The following is a 16,838-nucleotide window of genomic DNA, read 5'->3' as shown; positions in this document are numbered from 1 at the left end:
CACTGAGATCCTGTTTTGTTTAGTTGGTAATGAGACATAAGGCACAGAGAAGTAGATCACTCTTATTCACACCACTTACAAGGCTGGTCATGGTGTAATTCAGAGTCAGTCTGGGGTGTTGCAATGAAAAGCTGGGCATCAATTACTAGAGACAAGCAATGCATCTGATAGTCACTGAACTAGTGTGTGTGTGTGTGTGTGTGTGTGTGTGTGTGTGTGTGTGTCAGAAAGAGATAATCAGCTGAAGAAGCACCTCAGACAAGTATTCTTCATTACTGTAGATGAGCTGGAAGTCCTCATCCAGCAACGGCCATTCTTCAAGGTGATGGTGGGAAGTTTCTACTGCAGCCTTCCAGAATGCTTCCATGGCCTCCTCCTCCTCTTCCTTCTTCTTCTCCTCTTCATTCTCTTCCTTTTTCCCTTCTTCAGTTCCTCCTCTCCTGTCAATGGTTGCCTTCAGTTCTGCATGCATCTGAAAGAAATTTAGAATCATGTTCATAAGTTGGAGTCAGAAGACCAGTGGAAGACTGGAGAAGATCTGATCCAGGACATTGTGTGGAGAAAGACATGAACAGAATGAACATCAGGAAAGAGCCCATCTGTGACTGCACAATGAGCAGGAAACATTCATAGTCAGTCCAACACTGTAAAGGAAAATAATGAAGTTAAATGCAGTGGTGATGATAAAGCTGATAACACCGCTTCTCATACAAAATTTTGTCCATGTTGAGCCACATTGATACAGAAGTTAGTATGCTGTACTCATGCACCATCACACACAGTCCTGCTCATCCCCTGACCTTCTCAACAAGTGGCATGATGAATCTCAGGGGACTGGTGAGGATTTTCTCATGGGCACCAATGTCACTGCCCCGTTTCAGGAGCTTGTATATCAATGTGCCTAAGAAATTTGGTGCAATCTGAGGAATAAGAAGAGATAATATTACAACATGATCTAGGAAAGGTTTTGTCTCTATCTGTCTTTTGTGTCTAGACTTGGAAAATATACATCATGATGTATCAAATGAGTGTCAAACCTGACACTCATCCAGTTATGAATCCATTACATGGTAACTCTCAAAAATCTATCTGTTTGTCTGTGTGCTGATCTTGTTGTCTTCCTATTTGTGAGTGTGTGTGTGTATGTTTGTAAAGAAAATGTAATGTCTCTCCCACAAAAAAAAAAAAAAGCCACTTAATTGCCACTTTCTAAAAACATAGGTGTGTGTGTTCTTACCTAATTGTATTTTTGTAGGATTGAGTCAAGCTGTGTGTGTGGGTATGTATGGTAAGTAGATGTAGTACAAACCTTGGGAAGCTTCTGGCTGATGGCAAGGGCAGCCTCGTGGTCACCTGTGTTGTTGGGAATATTGAGGGATGCCTCTATGACATGGATACCTGCAATGACAGATAGAAGCATGTATGCCAAATGCCCCAGTAACCCAAACCATCAAGTACATTTTGCTCAGGAACACATATACAGTACAATGGAAATTTGTATAGACCATTCAGAAATTCATATAGATGTAACTCAACTGTTGAAAACTACTGCCTTCAGGATAATGGAGAACTCTTGAAGACTTGCCACTAGTTGCTTCTGCCCCTCACTCTGGGTCTCTGGAAGAAGTAAAAGAAAAAAAAAAAGAAAGAAGAAATGAAAGAAAGAAAAAGAAAATAGGATGAAAGATCAAGAGGAAGAAGAAAAAGATGAAAAAGGAGGAAAAGAGAGAAAGAAAAGATTAGATTTAACCCTTTCACTGGTATTTGGCATATCTTTCCTTAATTGCTATCTGACCCTTTTTTTCTTGTCCAGCAGTGACCTCCAAACATTACACTGGCTAGATGTTGCAAAATCTATTCTTCTTTACCTCTTTCTTTCTTGTAGATGCTTATAAATATTGCATACATTATTTTTAGTAGAATGAATTGTTGCATATTGCAGTGAAAAGTTAAGGCTACTTTCATTTCAACAACTTCCAAAATGTCTCATCTTGAACCTAAACACCACTGCTCTCTGGCCACTTTCAAGAACATTTCCTCACTAAGAAAGGTTACTGCATGGGGACCAGAAGTCACATCATGGATCACAATTAACTGCCAGAGTAAAAGATAATGGTGAAAGGCAGCATTATGTTCACCTACGATTTATTCCTAAGAGGCTTAAGAAAAAAAAAAAAGAAAAAAGACAGCTATAAAAATAAGTACACACGAATCTACATATCATGTATAACTTTTCTACAAACAGTTATAATTAATTTTGCAACAAGAAACAAGACACACATTGCAGAACTCTATCACATCCACATCCTTCTTTATTACTTGGAATTACAAGGCACAGTTTACTTACCCACCACATGGGCAAGAGCAGCAAGTGTGTGGTGGGGTAAGGAAGGCTTGTTGATGTGAGTAATGATCAGCTCCCTCCATGCCTGCCTCAGACCATCATACACGTCCCTCATGGTGCCAAGCATGAAGGTTTGAACATCGAGAAACAGCTCGTCAATCTTCAGCTTTCCTCTGGTCATGATATCAGACAGCCCAAAATGAAGACAGTGTTCACTTAACATTGTATACTATCTGTTCATGTAAGTGACTTACATTCTCTTAAAATATGTGGTGAAAAGCCAAAGCTAATAGTAGTATGTGGTAAATTAATAGCAATTAGGTAAAGGTAAAAAAAATGAATAGTTGTAGGAGTAACATACAAGTGATGTGTGAACATGGAATACAAGTGACAGATCTAAGACTCAAGTGGTGTAAATTATGTTGTTACATGAGAAGTGTCTTTGGTGTCAGAAGAATGGATGGGAAAGTGATAACAATGTGTATAGGAGAAATTTGGTATGCCTGATAAGGAAAGGGAGAATAGATTGTACAGTAAAGTGGTGGTGGTGCTGTGATGGTTTGGGAGCCTTGAGAGAATAAGAGAGGGTGATATGACATAAAAGACACACCAGAATCTAGTAGATGCAGTTTGTAAGAAGACCAAATAGGGAGAACAAAGTGCTGACATATGCAATGATGTGAGAGTGAGAGGATTGAAGTGAGCAAAACCAAGGTGTTGGAACAGATATGAATGAAGATTCTTCTCTGAGGCTGCTCCTTGAAGAGGTTGGTTCCCAAAAACAGGTATTAACATGTGATAGATTATACTACAAAAAGCAGGCCTTTAAAGTAATTGTTTTGATACAAAATAAATATTACCTAAGATATAATACAGCTTGAAAAAAAAATGCTAACAGAAACACTTATCACACTATTGCAGGGGAGAATGGACAATTACATAGGAGACTGATCAACATGCAGTGTGAGGGTGTGCAAGGCCGGTCCCACCCGGTGCAGCACAGCCTCCACAAAAGTGCTCATCTCTGCAAAACATGGAGTCAAGCTTGTCAGTATTAGATGTTCACCGATCTTCCCATGTAATTACTATGTATTACATTACACATTCCTGATTTTCCCATGTAATTACTATGTATTAGATTACACATCCCTGGTTTTCCCATGTAATTACTATATATTACATTAAACATGCCTTCTAAAATCTATGTTTTGAATTATATTGTTACATACATTTCATAAAAATAATTGAATTGCAAATGAATGAAAATGGTTTGTTTTTATATCCCAAACAAACTCACCATCTAGTATCTTGAAAAGGTGAGGATTGATGACAGTGTGAAACACTTCCTTGGGGGAATATCTGGAGCAGATGTTTTTTGCCTCTAACACGTCATCAGTGTTGTCTGGGATGGGAGTATTCTCTGCATACATGTAACTCTGTAGGGTACTGGTCCAACTGTACTGTTTCTTTATAGACAACTTAAGTAACACTGCACCCATCCAGAGAAAACCTGCATATCCAATTATCACAAACTGACTGGTGAATTGGTATAATATTGTGCATCCATATATTTGAAACATGATTCCAGACATGTGGGTTGTCTCTGCATTTAATACAACAATGTTCCTAGTTGGAATGGACAAGAGAGGGATGGCAGACACTTTCCTTGAGAACTCTGCTTCATGAAGAATATTAGTAAGATAGGATTTTTTTTCTTTAATATCAGTATTTTTTGTGTATGTTTTAGTTTTGTTGCTTTCTTAGATGCCATCAGCAGTAATTTAAAAAAAATCTGTATTCAGTACGAGTCATAAAGATGCTCAGAAGAAAAAAACACTAAAACACATTTTCACAAACAATATAAGTAGCAAAGTAACCTTTAAATTTTTTTTCTATTATATTATAACATTATTCACTTTTCATCTTTTCTTAGTTACTGCTGTACATTTGCGAAAAAGGTAAAACTAGGACACAGATGATACCTCATTTTTCTCGCGAGCAATTGTTTTTCCCTCATTGATCTGCTCCTCAATAAAGAATTCTTCCCCTCTAGTGGCACTCAGCAGGGTTGCCAGCAAGATCACACAGATGCACCACAGGTTAGCAATGAAAGGTACCTTGAGCAAAAAGTGGTATTCTAGTCAATATATGTGTAAAAACTACCAACTTTCAAAACAAATGAGACAGCAGAAATGTTTCACTCCAAGTCAATGTATACACTTAAGACTTAAGCTGATTACCTTCATGATGCTTGCTAAATTGGATCACCTAAACCTTGTTCACAGACACTGTTCTCATCTACCTCACTCTTAAGCAGGTTGGTCTCTAGTGGCTTATCTTGCGGTGTGAGAAAAGTACACATGTCTCTTAGATAAGAGGAATCTTCTGATTGGTATTGCCATTCATTAGATACACATTAGACTCCAAGCAAAGATGACAGCAAGAGAACACTGCAGTGCAGTAAGAATATATGTAAATACTCTCAGAAGACAAGTAAAGAAATAAAAATATGGTGATCTCATCTTCAGTAGCAAGTAATGGTTGATGTTCAGTTCCTTGCTCCTCTAATGACTTGATTGAGTTAAGGAGTTTTAACAGAAAAACCAGACACTGCTCAGGTAATGAAGCCAGGACCTTCTGCTTGCAGGGCAGCTCCAGCATCCATAACTTCTGGTGATAACTCACACATAACTCTACAGCAGGAATTCAGAACATTGTTCATCCCAAAAAACAAATGATAAAAAGTAATCATACAATATTGCATTATTTTTATTAACTCTCACATTATATATATATATATATATATATATATATATATATATATATATATATATATATATATATATATATATATATATATATATATATATATATATATATATATATATATATATATATATATATATATATATATATATATATATATATATATATATATATATATATATATATATATATATATATATATATATATATATATATATATATATATATATATATATATATATATATATATATATATATATATATATATATATATATATTAAACTGTTGATAACTGTCTTTGGAATGTCTGAAAAATATAGCACAACAATTCTTTAGGTTATAAAACTTTAACAGACATGCAGCTTACAATTCCTTACAAAAATAAACATGATCTGATTTTGTGCAACTTTTAAGTAAAATTTCTGATATGTAATTATTTACTATCTATCTTGTCTCTATAAAAATAAACAATTTTTACATTTGTGGAGCTACAACACTGTCACCACAAAATTTGTTCCTGGCTGGTGAAGAGAGAGAGAGAGAGAGAGAGAGAGAGAGAGAGAGAGAGAGAGAGAGAGAGAGAGAGAGAGAGAGAGAGAGAGAGAGAGAGAGAGAGAGAGAGAGAGAGAGAGAGAGAGAGAGAGAGAGAGAGAGAGAGAGAGAGAGAGACAGTCTGGAAGCCCACATGGTATAACACAACTTACTACTAATGAATGATGCTAAGTGTCTGGCTGAACAAAAGCAACTACCAGCACTCCAGCATCGCTGATGAACACTACTCTACTTCTGTCTCAATACTTGCTGTCCTGGTGCACCACAAACATTCGAAAAGGGTTTTTCTTCAAAGGAAGCAATCCCTCCACAGGTACTTTTATCACAAACAATTCAGCTAATGGTGCAGAGACTATCTAGTTAACAATTTTTGTATTTTACAATGATGTATGTAACTGAGATTAAACAAATAGTTATATATGTTATGCATACAAATGGTACTATTCAATATGGGCAGTAATGTAATTATGTTACAATGCAAGATGGTTCCTTAGTGACTTGATGCTTAATCTTCCCTCTTCTGTTGGTGCTTGGTGACATGAAGCATCAGTAGTGGACCTCCTCAGGCTGCAGATGGACGTACGCCTCACTGGCCTCCCACAACTTCTTGGCCAGACCGTCATCAAGCACCAAGTTGGTTGCATTATCAGACACCTGTGCAAGGAGTATTACTAAAGTACACTGCTAACTCAGTGACCTAATTTAGGTTCTCTCTCTCTCTCTCTGTTAGATTAAACCTATTAACATGAACTGTTGCCATCATTCATTTAAGTAACCTACAGAGATCCTTCAGATCTAAATTTGCTCCAGTCAAGAAAACTCTGCGATACCCATAAATTTAGAAACTCATGGCACTGATTTTGTGGTGAAGGTACTCTATGATGATAGTGATGATGATGCATTTCTCTGTAAAACAGCCAGAACTTGAATCAATGGGACACCACCCACCTGACAGTCCTCAAAGAATGCATTGGTGATGGTGGCAGCCTCCTCAGAGACTGCAAGGTGGATGATGGTTTGTGCACCCTGTTCTGGTGTCTGCAATAAATGTATATTAAGTGAACTAGACTCTTTCCATCAGAGTGATTTTATTAGTTTTGAAAGTCAAGCTCACTTTATATATATATATATATATATATATATATATATATATATATATATATATATATATATATATATATATATATATATATATATATATATATGTTACAGTCAATACCTGAATCCAGACAATTTGTAAAGTGACTGATTTTTTCAGGCAATTTGTGAACTGCCTGGTTAGGTTAGGTTAGGTTAGGTTAGGTTAGGTTAGGTTAGGTTAGGTTAGCTTAGGTTAGGTTAGGTTATAACCTAACCTAACCTAACCTAACCTAACCTAACCTAACCTAACCTAACCTAACCAGGCAGTTCACAAATTGCCTGAAAAAATCAGTCACTTTACAAATTGTCTGGATTCAGGTATTGACTGTAACATATATATATATATATATATATATATATATACTCGTATATATATATATATATATATATATATATATATATCCACAGACATCCTTTGATGGAAGATCTGTAGCATCCAAAACACCAGTAATAGTCACATGCAAGACTAGGAAGATCATGCTAAATTTTTGTGTGTGCTGCACATGGGTATGGTAACAGACAATGCACTTCTAGCTTCATATGATGCAGGCATTAAAAATATATTCATGAGTGTTTTAAACATACACATCTAAGAACAGTGATAACACAGTGCAGCCACCTTGCCCAAAATTGGAACCATGAACCTATAGAGGTATCCTTCTATAAAACCACTTGACTTCTTGAAAATTTCCGTGGCCACCATTCCTGGACACATGCTGTTAACGGCAATCCCTGAAAAATAACCATGTAGAATAAATAAATTAATTAATAATTAACCAACAAGTTAAAAGAGTAATCAAAATAAAGAAACTTTTATGCATAACCTATTTCTTACTTTTCTGTTGTGCTATAAACACTTCATCCTCCCCTTTTCAAAAATATCAACTATGAAACATATATGGACACATATATGATATAAATGATTTCTCACCACAGTCCTTCACCAGCATTGCCAAATGACGAGCAAAAAGAATGTTGCAGGCTTTGGACTGACTGTATGCTCGTGTTGACCAAAAAGTTCCACTTTTTGTAAAGTTCAAGTTCTGTTGAAGATCATGAATGATAAAATACAGAAAGCATGATCAAAATAAGGCATTATGTAAATAATGCCAAGCAAGGTTAATTAAAATAGTACCATTATACACATACACCATTCCCTAAACAACAATCTCATCCAGGCAAGAGAAATTAAAAAAGGACAACATATCATTATCTATCATAATTGAAAAGCTTAAGAGAAAGACACCATAATTTTACCACCAGTCTGTGCTTCTCTGTGGTCTAAATACAGTGGAGGTGTTAATCTGGACACAGAAGGTTCTGCAAGTACAATTGTCTGGGATCTTTTGGTTTGGACAGAGATAGTCTAGCACCTCCCAATGTTCTGCCTTGACTGTACCTCAATATCCAGTGTCTTGAGCTGTGAGTGTATCATAGATGCCACCACTATCACTCTGCTGGGCTGACTTTTCTTCAATAGACCTGCAGAATATATAAATATAACCTCAGATCTATTAAGCCTTTGAAAGGAACAGATTTCAACACCTCCCATTGCTTTACCAAACAAGATTTCCAGCTACAAATAACACAAAAGAAAACATGGTCTGGAAAGCAGCCTGTTCCTTGTATGGAAGGTTGATTTACCTGCCAGACATTAGCCTAGACTTATATTTCTTGTTGAAAAATATTGGGATCTCCTTTCATGACTTGCATGATGGAATAAATGTTATATACACAAATGCATCACTCCTGTCACACTGCTACATATAAATAATAAAATGCAGAATATAATGGTAATTATTCAACTTAACATTTTCTCACGAAACTATTTCACCCACATTTAAATAGCAACATTTACTATCTATTAGATGAGACTATAAAATATGAAGGTAAGACTTCACAAAAAATCTGCTTACCCAATAGAAGGTTGGCAAGTAGGAAGTGTCCAAAGTGATTTGTTGCCATTGTGAGTTCAAGATTTTCTAAAGTGAGCACTCGCTCTGCTGTGCCTCCAATGCCAGCATTCAACACTAGCACATCTAACCTGTATAAGGTCAAGAATACATCATCATGCAATTCAATGCTTAACTCTATAGCTGATGGCAACACAATACAGAGGAACCCTCATTATCCAACAACTAAGGACAGCTTCTATTTGATGTATGATATACATTTACAAACAGTATTTTAAATTACCAATAATGATAATTAATTTTGCACAGAGTGAGGTTGAAGTAATAAGGATAGCATGCTTCCTCCAACAGTGTTTGGATAACATTTTTTTCAAAGTAAATCTAAGAACCTTTGAGAAAATTGGGATCATGTTTCTGACAACCAAAAATGACAGTTGCAAGAGCATCCTGGATAGTCAATGTTGTACTGGGTATATGGTTCATTTTTGGTGGGCTGAAAATAATAATTGATTTAGACATTAACCTGTGTTCCTCAGCAAGAATTCTAGAAGCAAATCTTCTGACAGAAGTGAGTGATGAAGTGTCCAGCTCTCTCACAACCACAGATTTGTTCCCTGTGCTGGCTTCAATCTCATCTGACAAAACACAAATTTTTGATTACTTTATAATTTCAGGGCAGATTTTTCATTATTTACATGTGAAAATGTATATTTCAGTGTACTCCACAAAATTAATGATTATTAATAAACAGATGATTACTAGAAGCAACATGATGAAATACATCAAATGACTTACTTGCAACTTTTGAAGCCTTCTGCAAGTTCCTGCATCCCATGATGACTCTAGCTCCTCGGTGGGCAAAGTCCCTTACTGCTTCCTTCCCTATACCTGTCAATTCAAGCTATATTCAGTTTACCCACTAACCAAATAATACTATATTTTCTTTCAGATATGCTGCCAGTTTCCCAGGATAAAATGATGAGCTTCTACTCTTACCTGCAGATGCTCCAGTGATAACAACTGTCTGGCCCTTTAGGTCATTAGTGGTGGCGGCCCGACCACAGCGCCGCCGGTACACTATTCCAAATGCCACCATTATGACTGAGGTGGCAACAACAACAAACACCGACACACCTGCTACAGTTTCCCACATTGTGTACCTAAGAATCAATGAGAACCATTATCTTGTATTGTGCACTAAGATGGATATTACTGATCATACACTGATGAACTTAGATAAATTCTACTGCCATTTACTAAACAGTCTGAAAGATGTCATTCACATGAATGACAATGAACAGAGGGCAGAGAAATAATCCTTGTGGAACACTATGGAGTGTTTTGTCTGTAACAGTTATTCTTTGGTTTCTCTTTGTTAAGAAATTCAGACCCATCAAATATATTTTCTAATCAAACTCCTACCAAACTTTTGGGAAGAACCTTTTTGTGGGCCATTCTGTTAGAAGGTTTAATGAAATCCAGACAGGTCAGATCCATGAATACACACACTCACACACATACACACACATGCACACACACAGGAGACAGTTCTGGCCCCTGTAATGTTCCTAGTATATATTAATGACATGGTGGATGAGGTTGACATCTATATAATTTTATTTGCAGATGATACAAAGTTGTTCAAAAGAGTGGAAAATAATACAGATTGTGATATGTTACAAAAGGATCTGAATAAAATATATGAGAGGAGTAGATGGAAAATGGAATTTAATGTAAAGAAATGCAAAGTGATGGAGCTTGGGAAGAGGAAAGGAAAGCAGACAAGATCCTACACCATGGGAGATGTAGAAATTAAGAAAAACCAAAGAAAAAAAATTTGGGGAATTACAATAAGCAGTAATTTATCATCCAAAAACATATGAACAATATTGTTGGGGAACCTGTGAGTTACTAAGAAAGATGAAAAGATGAAAAAAGTTGATAGAATCTATGATTTTATCCAAACTGGAATATGCCACAACTGTTTGGTCACCTCATAATAAAAAAAAATATAAGGAATATAGAAAGGATTCAAAGAGCTGCAACCAAATTGGTTCAAAGTTTGAGAGATTTATCTTATGAAGATAGACTAAAGAGATTTGAACTTCCAACATTACAACAGAGAAGATAAAGAGGAGACCTGATATATATATATATATATATATATATATATATATATATATATATATATATATATATATATATATATATATATATATATATATATATATATATACAGGGCTTTGAAGAGGAAGGACAAGTTAACAAAGAAGACCTGTTTGTGTGGGACTAAAGAGACACAAAAGGACACAGTATGAAATTAAAGAAGACAGTGTGTATAAGAGATGTCAAGAAATATAGTTTCCCAAATAGAAGCATAGAAATATAGAGCAATTTAGATGAAACAGTGGTTGAAGCAAGGAATATTCATGAATTTAAAGATAAGCTAGATGCTTATAGATATGAAGACAGGACGGCACAAGCATAGCTGTTTTCCTGTAAAACATAACTGTGTAAATACAACTTGGTAAATACACACACACACACACACACACACTCACAGAATCAGAGAATTAGGGAATACAGGAGATACAAGTAAAGAGACAAGAAGTCAAGAAACTGCTGAAGAGCTGGATGTTAGAAAAGCTATGGGACCAGATCAAGTAAATGGATGAATATTAAAAGAATGCAGAGAACAAATAGGAGCACCCATATGGGATATAGTAAACAGCTCATTGAAAGAGGGAAAAATATCAAGAGAATGGAGAAGGGCTAACATAGTCCCAATATAAAAAGGGGGAAATAAAATGGAATCATTAAATTACAGACCAGTGTCACTAACAAGTATTGTAACCAAGCTTTATGAAATAGTAGCTAAAGATAGATGGACTGCAATATCTAGAAGATGAAAAGATAATTACATAAAAGCAATCTGAATTCAGGAAAGGGAGATCCTGTGTCAAAAACTACTGATCTTTTATAAGAGTATCAGATGGCATGCAAAAGGGGGATGGATGGGATGATGCGGTATACCTGGATCTCAAAAAAGCATCTGATAAAAGTTCCCCACAAAAGTCTTATGTGGAAGTTAGAGAATGAAGGAAGACCAAAGGGAGCAATATTGAGATGAATGAATGATTATTTACAATGAGAACAGTAATCAGAGACACTAATTCAAGTTGGCGCAAAGTGATAAGTGGGATACTGCTAGGACCTGTGTTGGCTTATATTATGTTCCAAATATATGTAAATGATATGACAGAGAATCTAAGTAGTTATATAAATCTTTTCATTGATGATGCAAAAATAATGAAATTAATAAAGAATGAAAATGACAGCAATGAGTTACAAAAGGATATTGACAAGATACATGCATGGAGCCAAAGATGGAAACTAAAATTTAATGCCAGAAAATACCAAATGTTGGAAACAGGAAAAAGTAGAAAGAGACCTTCATGGAATTACAAAATGGGAGGAGAAATAATAACAAAAAGTAATGAAGAAAAGATTTTGGAGTAATGATCCAGGACACACTATCACCTGAAAGGCACATAAACAGAATATTCGGCTCTACATACAACTTGTTAACAAACATTTGGGTGGCATTTAACTATTTAGGTAAAGAAATGATGAAGAAATTATAACAAGCACGATACAACCTAAATTCAAATACGCACCAGTAGTTTGGGCTCCACATAGAAAAAAAGATATGTGGGAACTGAAAAGAATACAGAGGATAACGACAAAGATGGTACCAGAATTGAAAGACTTAAGCTACGAAGAAAGATTTGAAGAGATGGGATTACCAACACTACAAGAGAAAAGAGAAAGAGGAGACTTGATAACAATGTACAAATTAGTAAACAATATATAAAGAATAGATAGAAATGACTTGGTACCACAGATGGAGGAGGGAGAGAGAGACAGACAAGGGGGAATGGGAAGAAAATAAAGAAGAGTGGATATTTGAGTGACATCAAGAAGTACAGCTTCCCCATATTGAACTAATGGAATCTGGAATGATCTGAAGGGAAAGGTGGTTGTGGCAAACAGTGTACACATGTTTAAAGAGAAACTGTATAAATATGGTTATGGAGACAGAACAAAATGAGCTTTGACTTGTGCCCTGTACAATACAACTAGGTAAATACACACACATCCAGTGCCATTAACCCCCTCATTCCCCCCAAAAAAAAGAAGAAAAAATCTTAAAAATTAAAATAATTAAAATTTAATGATCTTCATTAATAGAAAGTGTCAAAATCTTTCAAGATCTAACTCCCCTCATGACTTCTCCCATAACTTTGCTTCTTCATCTTTCCCTCCTTTATTTCAGGCTGATGACACCACTGCCATCTCATCTATTTCTAAAGCTGAAGTCTTTGCTCAAACCTTTCCTAAAACTTTACCTTGAATGATTCAGGGCTTGCTCCTTCCTCTCCTCCACCCTCTAACTACTTCATGCTACCCACCAAAATCCTTTGCAGTGATGTTTTCCATGCTCTCACTGGCCTATACCCTTGGAAGCCTAATGGACCTGATGGGGTTCCTCCTATTCTTCTCCAAAACTGTGCCTTCACCCTTGTGCCTTGCCTAGCCAAACTCTTTCAACTCTGTCTATCAACATCTACCTTTCCTTCTTGCTGGAAGTCTGCTTACATTCAACCTGTTCCTAAAAATGGTAACTATTCTAATCTCTCAAATTACTGCCCTACTGCTTTAATTTCCTGCCTCTTTAAAGTTTTTAATCTATCCTCAACAGGAAGATTCTTAAACATCTATCATTTTAAAACCTTCTATCTGATCACCAGTATAGGTTCCATCAAGGCTGCTCTACTGGTGGTCTTTTGGCTTTCCTTACTGAATTTCAGTCATCCTCTTATAGGAATTTTGGTGAAATTTTTGCTGTTGCCTTAGACATATCAAAAGCTTTTGATAAAATCTGGCAGAAAGCTTTGATTTCCAAACTACCCTCTTACAGGTTCTATCTTTCCTTCTGTAACATCATCTCAAGTTTACTTTCTGACTGTTCTATTGCTACTGAGGTAGACAGTCACTGTTCTTCTAAATCTATTAACAATGGTGTTCCTCAGGGTTCTGTCCTATCACCTACTCTCTTCTTATTACAGTAAAATCCCTCTCATCCGGCATTCGAGTATCCGGCACATTTTTCCCTGAGCCTTAAAATCAATAAAAAAATCAATGTGTACTCATAAAATTGATTAAAATTCCCGTGCGAGGCATACTTTGTCCCCTCGCCACCAGAGCGCACTGCTTCGCACCACCCGCGGCCCACTGCACTGTGTTTACTCAGTGACTCAGTCCCGTGTGTGCACTTTTTATTGCCTGACGCCTTCATCATGCCTAAAGTTGTAGAAAAGAGGAAGCGTGTTGTGCTTACACTTAAGCAGCTGATCAGATCAGCTGCTGATTAAGTCAGCTGATCTTTGTTAAGGTAAGATGTGTGAGTGTAGGGTGGTGATTGTAGACATAATTTCACTTCTATTCAAGTATCCGACAATATTCAAGTATCCGGCATGTAGGCAGTCCCATTGATGCCAGATAAGAGGAATTTTACTGTATTCATTAATGATCTTCTAAACCAAACTTCTTGTCCTAACCACTCCTACACTGATGATACCATCCTGCACTTTTCCACATGTTTTCATAGACGTCCAATCATTCAGGAAGTAAACAGTTCATGCAGGGAAGCCACAGAATGCCTAACTTCTGATTTCTCTAAAATTTCTGATTGGGACAGATCAAACTTAGTATTGTTCAATGCCTCAAAATTCAATTCCTCCATCTATCAACTTGACACAACCTTCCAGACAACTATCCCCTCTTCAATGACAGTCAACTGTCCCGCTCTTCTACACTGAACATCCTCAGTTTGTTCTTAACTTATAATCTGGACACTTCACATCTCATCTCTAGCTAAGACAGGTTCTATGAAGTTGGGTGTTCTGAGTATTCTCTGTCAATTTTTCTCACCCTCCCCAGCTGGTAACTCTGTACAGGGGCCTTATCTGTCCATGTATGGAATATGTTTCACATGTATGTGGGGGTTCCACTCATACCTCTCTTTCAGAAATAGTGGAATCAAAAGCTTTTCGCCTTATTAACTGCTCTCCTCTAACTGACTGTCTTCAGCCTCTCTCTCATCACCAAAATGCTGCATTTTTGCTAACTTCTACTGCTATTTTTCATGCCAACTGCTCTTCTTATCTTGCTAACTGCATGCCTCCCCTCCTCCCACAGCCTCGCTGCACAAGATTTTCTTCTTTCTCTCACCCCTATTCTGTCTCTAATGCAAGAGTTAACCAGTATTCTCAATCATTCATCCCTTTCTCTGGTAAACTCTGGAACTCCCTGCCTGCTTTTGCATTTCCACCTTCCTATGGCTTGAACTCTTTCAAGAGGGAGGTTTCAAGGAACTTATCCTGTAATTTCTGACTACAGCTTTCGACTCTTTTTGGGGACCAGCACCTCAGTGGGCCTTTTTTTTTAAATTATATTTTTATTGCTCTTGACCGGTCCCCTCCTACATGAAAAAGAAAAAAATGCTTCAAACCTTTTGTTTCACTCTTGAATACTTTTTAATTGCTTATTTAAATTGATTTACATATAAATGAGGAATAAAGAAAAATAAATAAAACTCCAAAAAACAATATAACCCCCCCTAAAAAAAAGTGGGTTGGGTAAAAAAATAAAATAAATAAATAAATAATTCCAACCCTGTTCAGTGCGCATGTCCACAAATTTCATATTTAAGTGAACTGTCACTGGTCTACCTAAAATAAGGTGAAACAGTCTAATGTCTATCACAAACATTATGGCTATTCCTTATACTTCTCCACAGTGAACTTCACAGATTTTTTTTTATTTCCCAAGGTAATGCCTCCAGTTTCAATCTTCCACACCAAATGTTGAAAAGTTCCAAGCAGTGTATCTTCTCTGCATATGGCATAAAACTCGACCCTTTCTTAACAACTTATTATGTTGGCTTGCTTAGATAATGGCCTGCCCTAACTTTTAATATAGCGAATCTCTCGAGTCACGGGATAGCCAACCAGGTAAGCAAACCTGGTGTGTGTGTGTGTGTGTGTGTGTGTGTGAGTGTGTGTGTATATATATATATATATATATATATATATATATATATATATATATATATATATATATATATATATATATATATATATATATATATATATATATATTATATCCATTACATACTTCTTCTCTTCTATAAATGGTCTCTGTAACTGAACTAATTTTATCCTCAAATCTCCATAACTTGGACACCATAGCAGAAAGTGGCTGAAGTCCTCAACATGCCAGAGAGGTAGTTACCGGTTTGGTCAGCGTCTTGGGATAACCAGTGGGGCGCTATGATACCTGCCTGCCTGGGGTTGAACCTACTTGCTTTCTTCCCTCGCTGGATTCACAGATACTCCCACTTATCTAGTTCACGCTTAATAAATACTGCAGAGACGAATTGGGGCAATGGTAGTTGACCAAGGTCCCAGATGTATCACAGCCAAGGGCGCAGTGGTATCACCTGACGCCGCTGCCCGAGATGTGTGTCAGCGTGGTGCCGTGTGGTCTGTTGTGAATGTTGATGTTGCTTCCACAGGTCCTGTCTAGCCTGTGTCGTGCCAAAGCGCTCCCACTGTCAAAATTGCTCCCGGGAACCATTTCGACGGGAACGAAGATTTGTGTGGTATGTTGCTGTGTTGTTTGTGAAATATGTTAAAACATAAACAGAAGAAGAAAACAAGAATAATGAGTTATAACAGAGCAGTACTGTAGATAGCTTGATTTAGAGAAAATGTAAGTTGAATGTTGATGTTGCTCATGTTGTTTATGTACCCTTTATCCTGAGCAGAACAGACTTTCCAGACTATCATCCTTTGTTATAATTAACTTACGTTAATGTACATCTGTACTTGAGAGAGAGAGAGAGAGAGAGAGAGAGAGAGAGACCTTTATCAGCTCCACCAATGAAAAGTAAAAAAAAAAATAAAATAAAATAAAAATAAAAATATCCACTAAACTCAATACAAAGATTATTGCATTATTATTTTACCAGACTTATATATACGAGAAAAAAAAAAAGC

The 16,838-nt window shown here is 36.4% G+C and overlaps 2 protein-coding genes across 5 annotated transcripts in view; both read right to left on the bottom strand.

Annotated features, from left to right (window-relative positions):
- LOC135103790 (uncharacterized) overlaps window positions 1-4,686 on the bottom strand; it is a 4,958-nt gene extending 272 nt beyond the window's left edge. The window contains exons 1-9 of one of the 2 annotated variants that reach the window (XM_064010544.1): window positions 4,585-4,686; window positions 4,327-4,461; window positions 3,642-3,780; window positions 3,284-3,368; window positions 2,348-2,517; window positions 1,537-1,617; window positions 1,310-1,398; window positions 801-920; window positions 1-472 (exon numbers count right to left, since the gene is read on the bottom strand). The exon at window positions 1-472 is cut by the window's left edge and continues 272 nt beyond it. In XM_064010544.1, coding sequence (XP_063866614.1) covers window positions 224-472; window positions 801-920; window positions 1,310-1,398; window positions 1,537-1,617; window positions 2,348-2,517; window positions 3,284-3,368; window positions 3,642-3,780; window positions 4,327-4,461; window positions 4,585-4,590 — 1,074 coding nt within the window. In that variant the 5' untranslated portion in view covers window positions 4,591-4,686 and the 3' untranslated portion in view covers window positions 1-223. The remainder of the gene's footprint in view (window positions 473-800; window positions 921-1,309; window positions 1,399-1,536; window positions 1,618-2,347; window positions 2,518-3,283; window positions 3,369-3,641; window positions 3,781-4,326; window positions 4,462-4,584) is intronic. The other variant, XM_064010545.1, reaches the window with a different exon arrangement.
- A 999-nt stretch (window positions 4,687-5,685) lies between these two features.
- LOC135103789 (retinol dehydrogenase 11-like) lies at window positions 5,686-16,431 on the bottom strand. Of its 3 annotated transcripts, none has more exons than XM_064010541.1 (10): window positions 16,280-16,431; window positions 9,712-9,875; window positions 9,511-9,603; window positions 9,239-9,350; window positions 8,719-8,846; window positions 8,202-8,284; window positions 7,734-7,845; window positions 7,422-7,534; window positions 6,611-6,700; window positions 5,686-6,316 (listed from the first exon to the last, which is right to left on the bottom strand). In XM_064010541.1, exons 1-10 carry the CDS (start codon window positions 16,414-16,416, stop codon window positions 6,209-6,211), a joined length of 1,140 nt encoding a protein of 379 aa, XP_063866611.1. In that variant the 5' UTR covers window positions 16,417-16,431; the 3' UTR covers window positions 5,686-6,208. The 3 variants fall into 3 exon arrangements, with proteins under 3 accessions (XP_063866611.1, XP_063866612.1, XP_063866613.1); XM_064010542.1 differs by having other exon boundaries at window positions 16,072-16,303; XM_064010543.1 differs by lacking the exon at window positions 16,280-16,431 and adding an exon at window positions 16,141-16,279.
- Between the last annotated feature and the right edge of the window lie 407 nt (window positions 16,432-16,838).

The sequence above is a fragment of the Scylla paramamosain genome, chromosome 9 (assembly GCF_035594125.1).
Source record: "Scylla paramamosain isolate STU-SP2022 chromosome 9, ASM3559412v1, whole genome shotgun sequence".
NCBI classification, from domain to species: domain Eukaryota; kingdom Metazoa; phylum Arthropoda; class Malacostraca; order Decapoda; family Portunidae; genus Scylla; species Scylla paramamosain.
The sequence above is the reverse complement of the archived record's forward strand: the minus strand, read 5'-3'. Positions and strand labels throughout refer to the sequence as shown.

What these genes read in the sequence shown, in the direction of transcription:
- LOC135103789 (XM_064010541.1), bottom strand. Translation starts at nt 16,416, where the DNA reads ATGGTTCCCGGGAGCAATTTTGACAGTGGGAGCGCTTTGGCACGACAC. An exon ending in ACTTGCCAACCTTCTATTGG is followed by an intron (nt 8,285 to 8,718) that starts GTAAGCAGATTT and finishes TATATTCTGCAG; the next exon opens with GTCTATTGAAGAAAAGTCAG. An exon ending in TGGTTCCAATTTTGGGCAAG is followed by an intron (nt 6,701 to 7,421) that starts GTGGCTGCACTG and finishes CATTTATTGCAG; the next exon opens with ACACCAGAACAGGGTGCACA.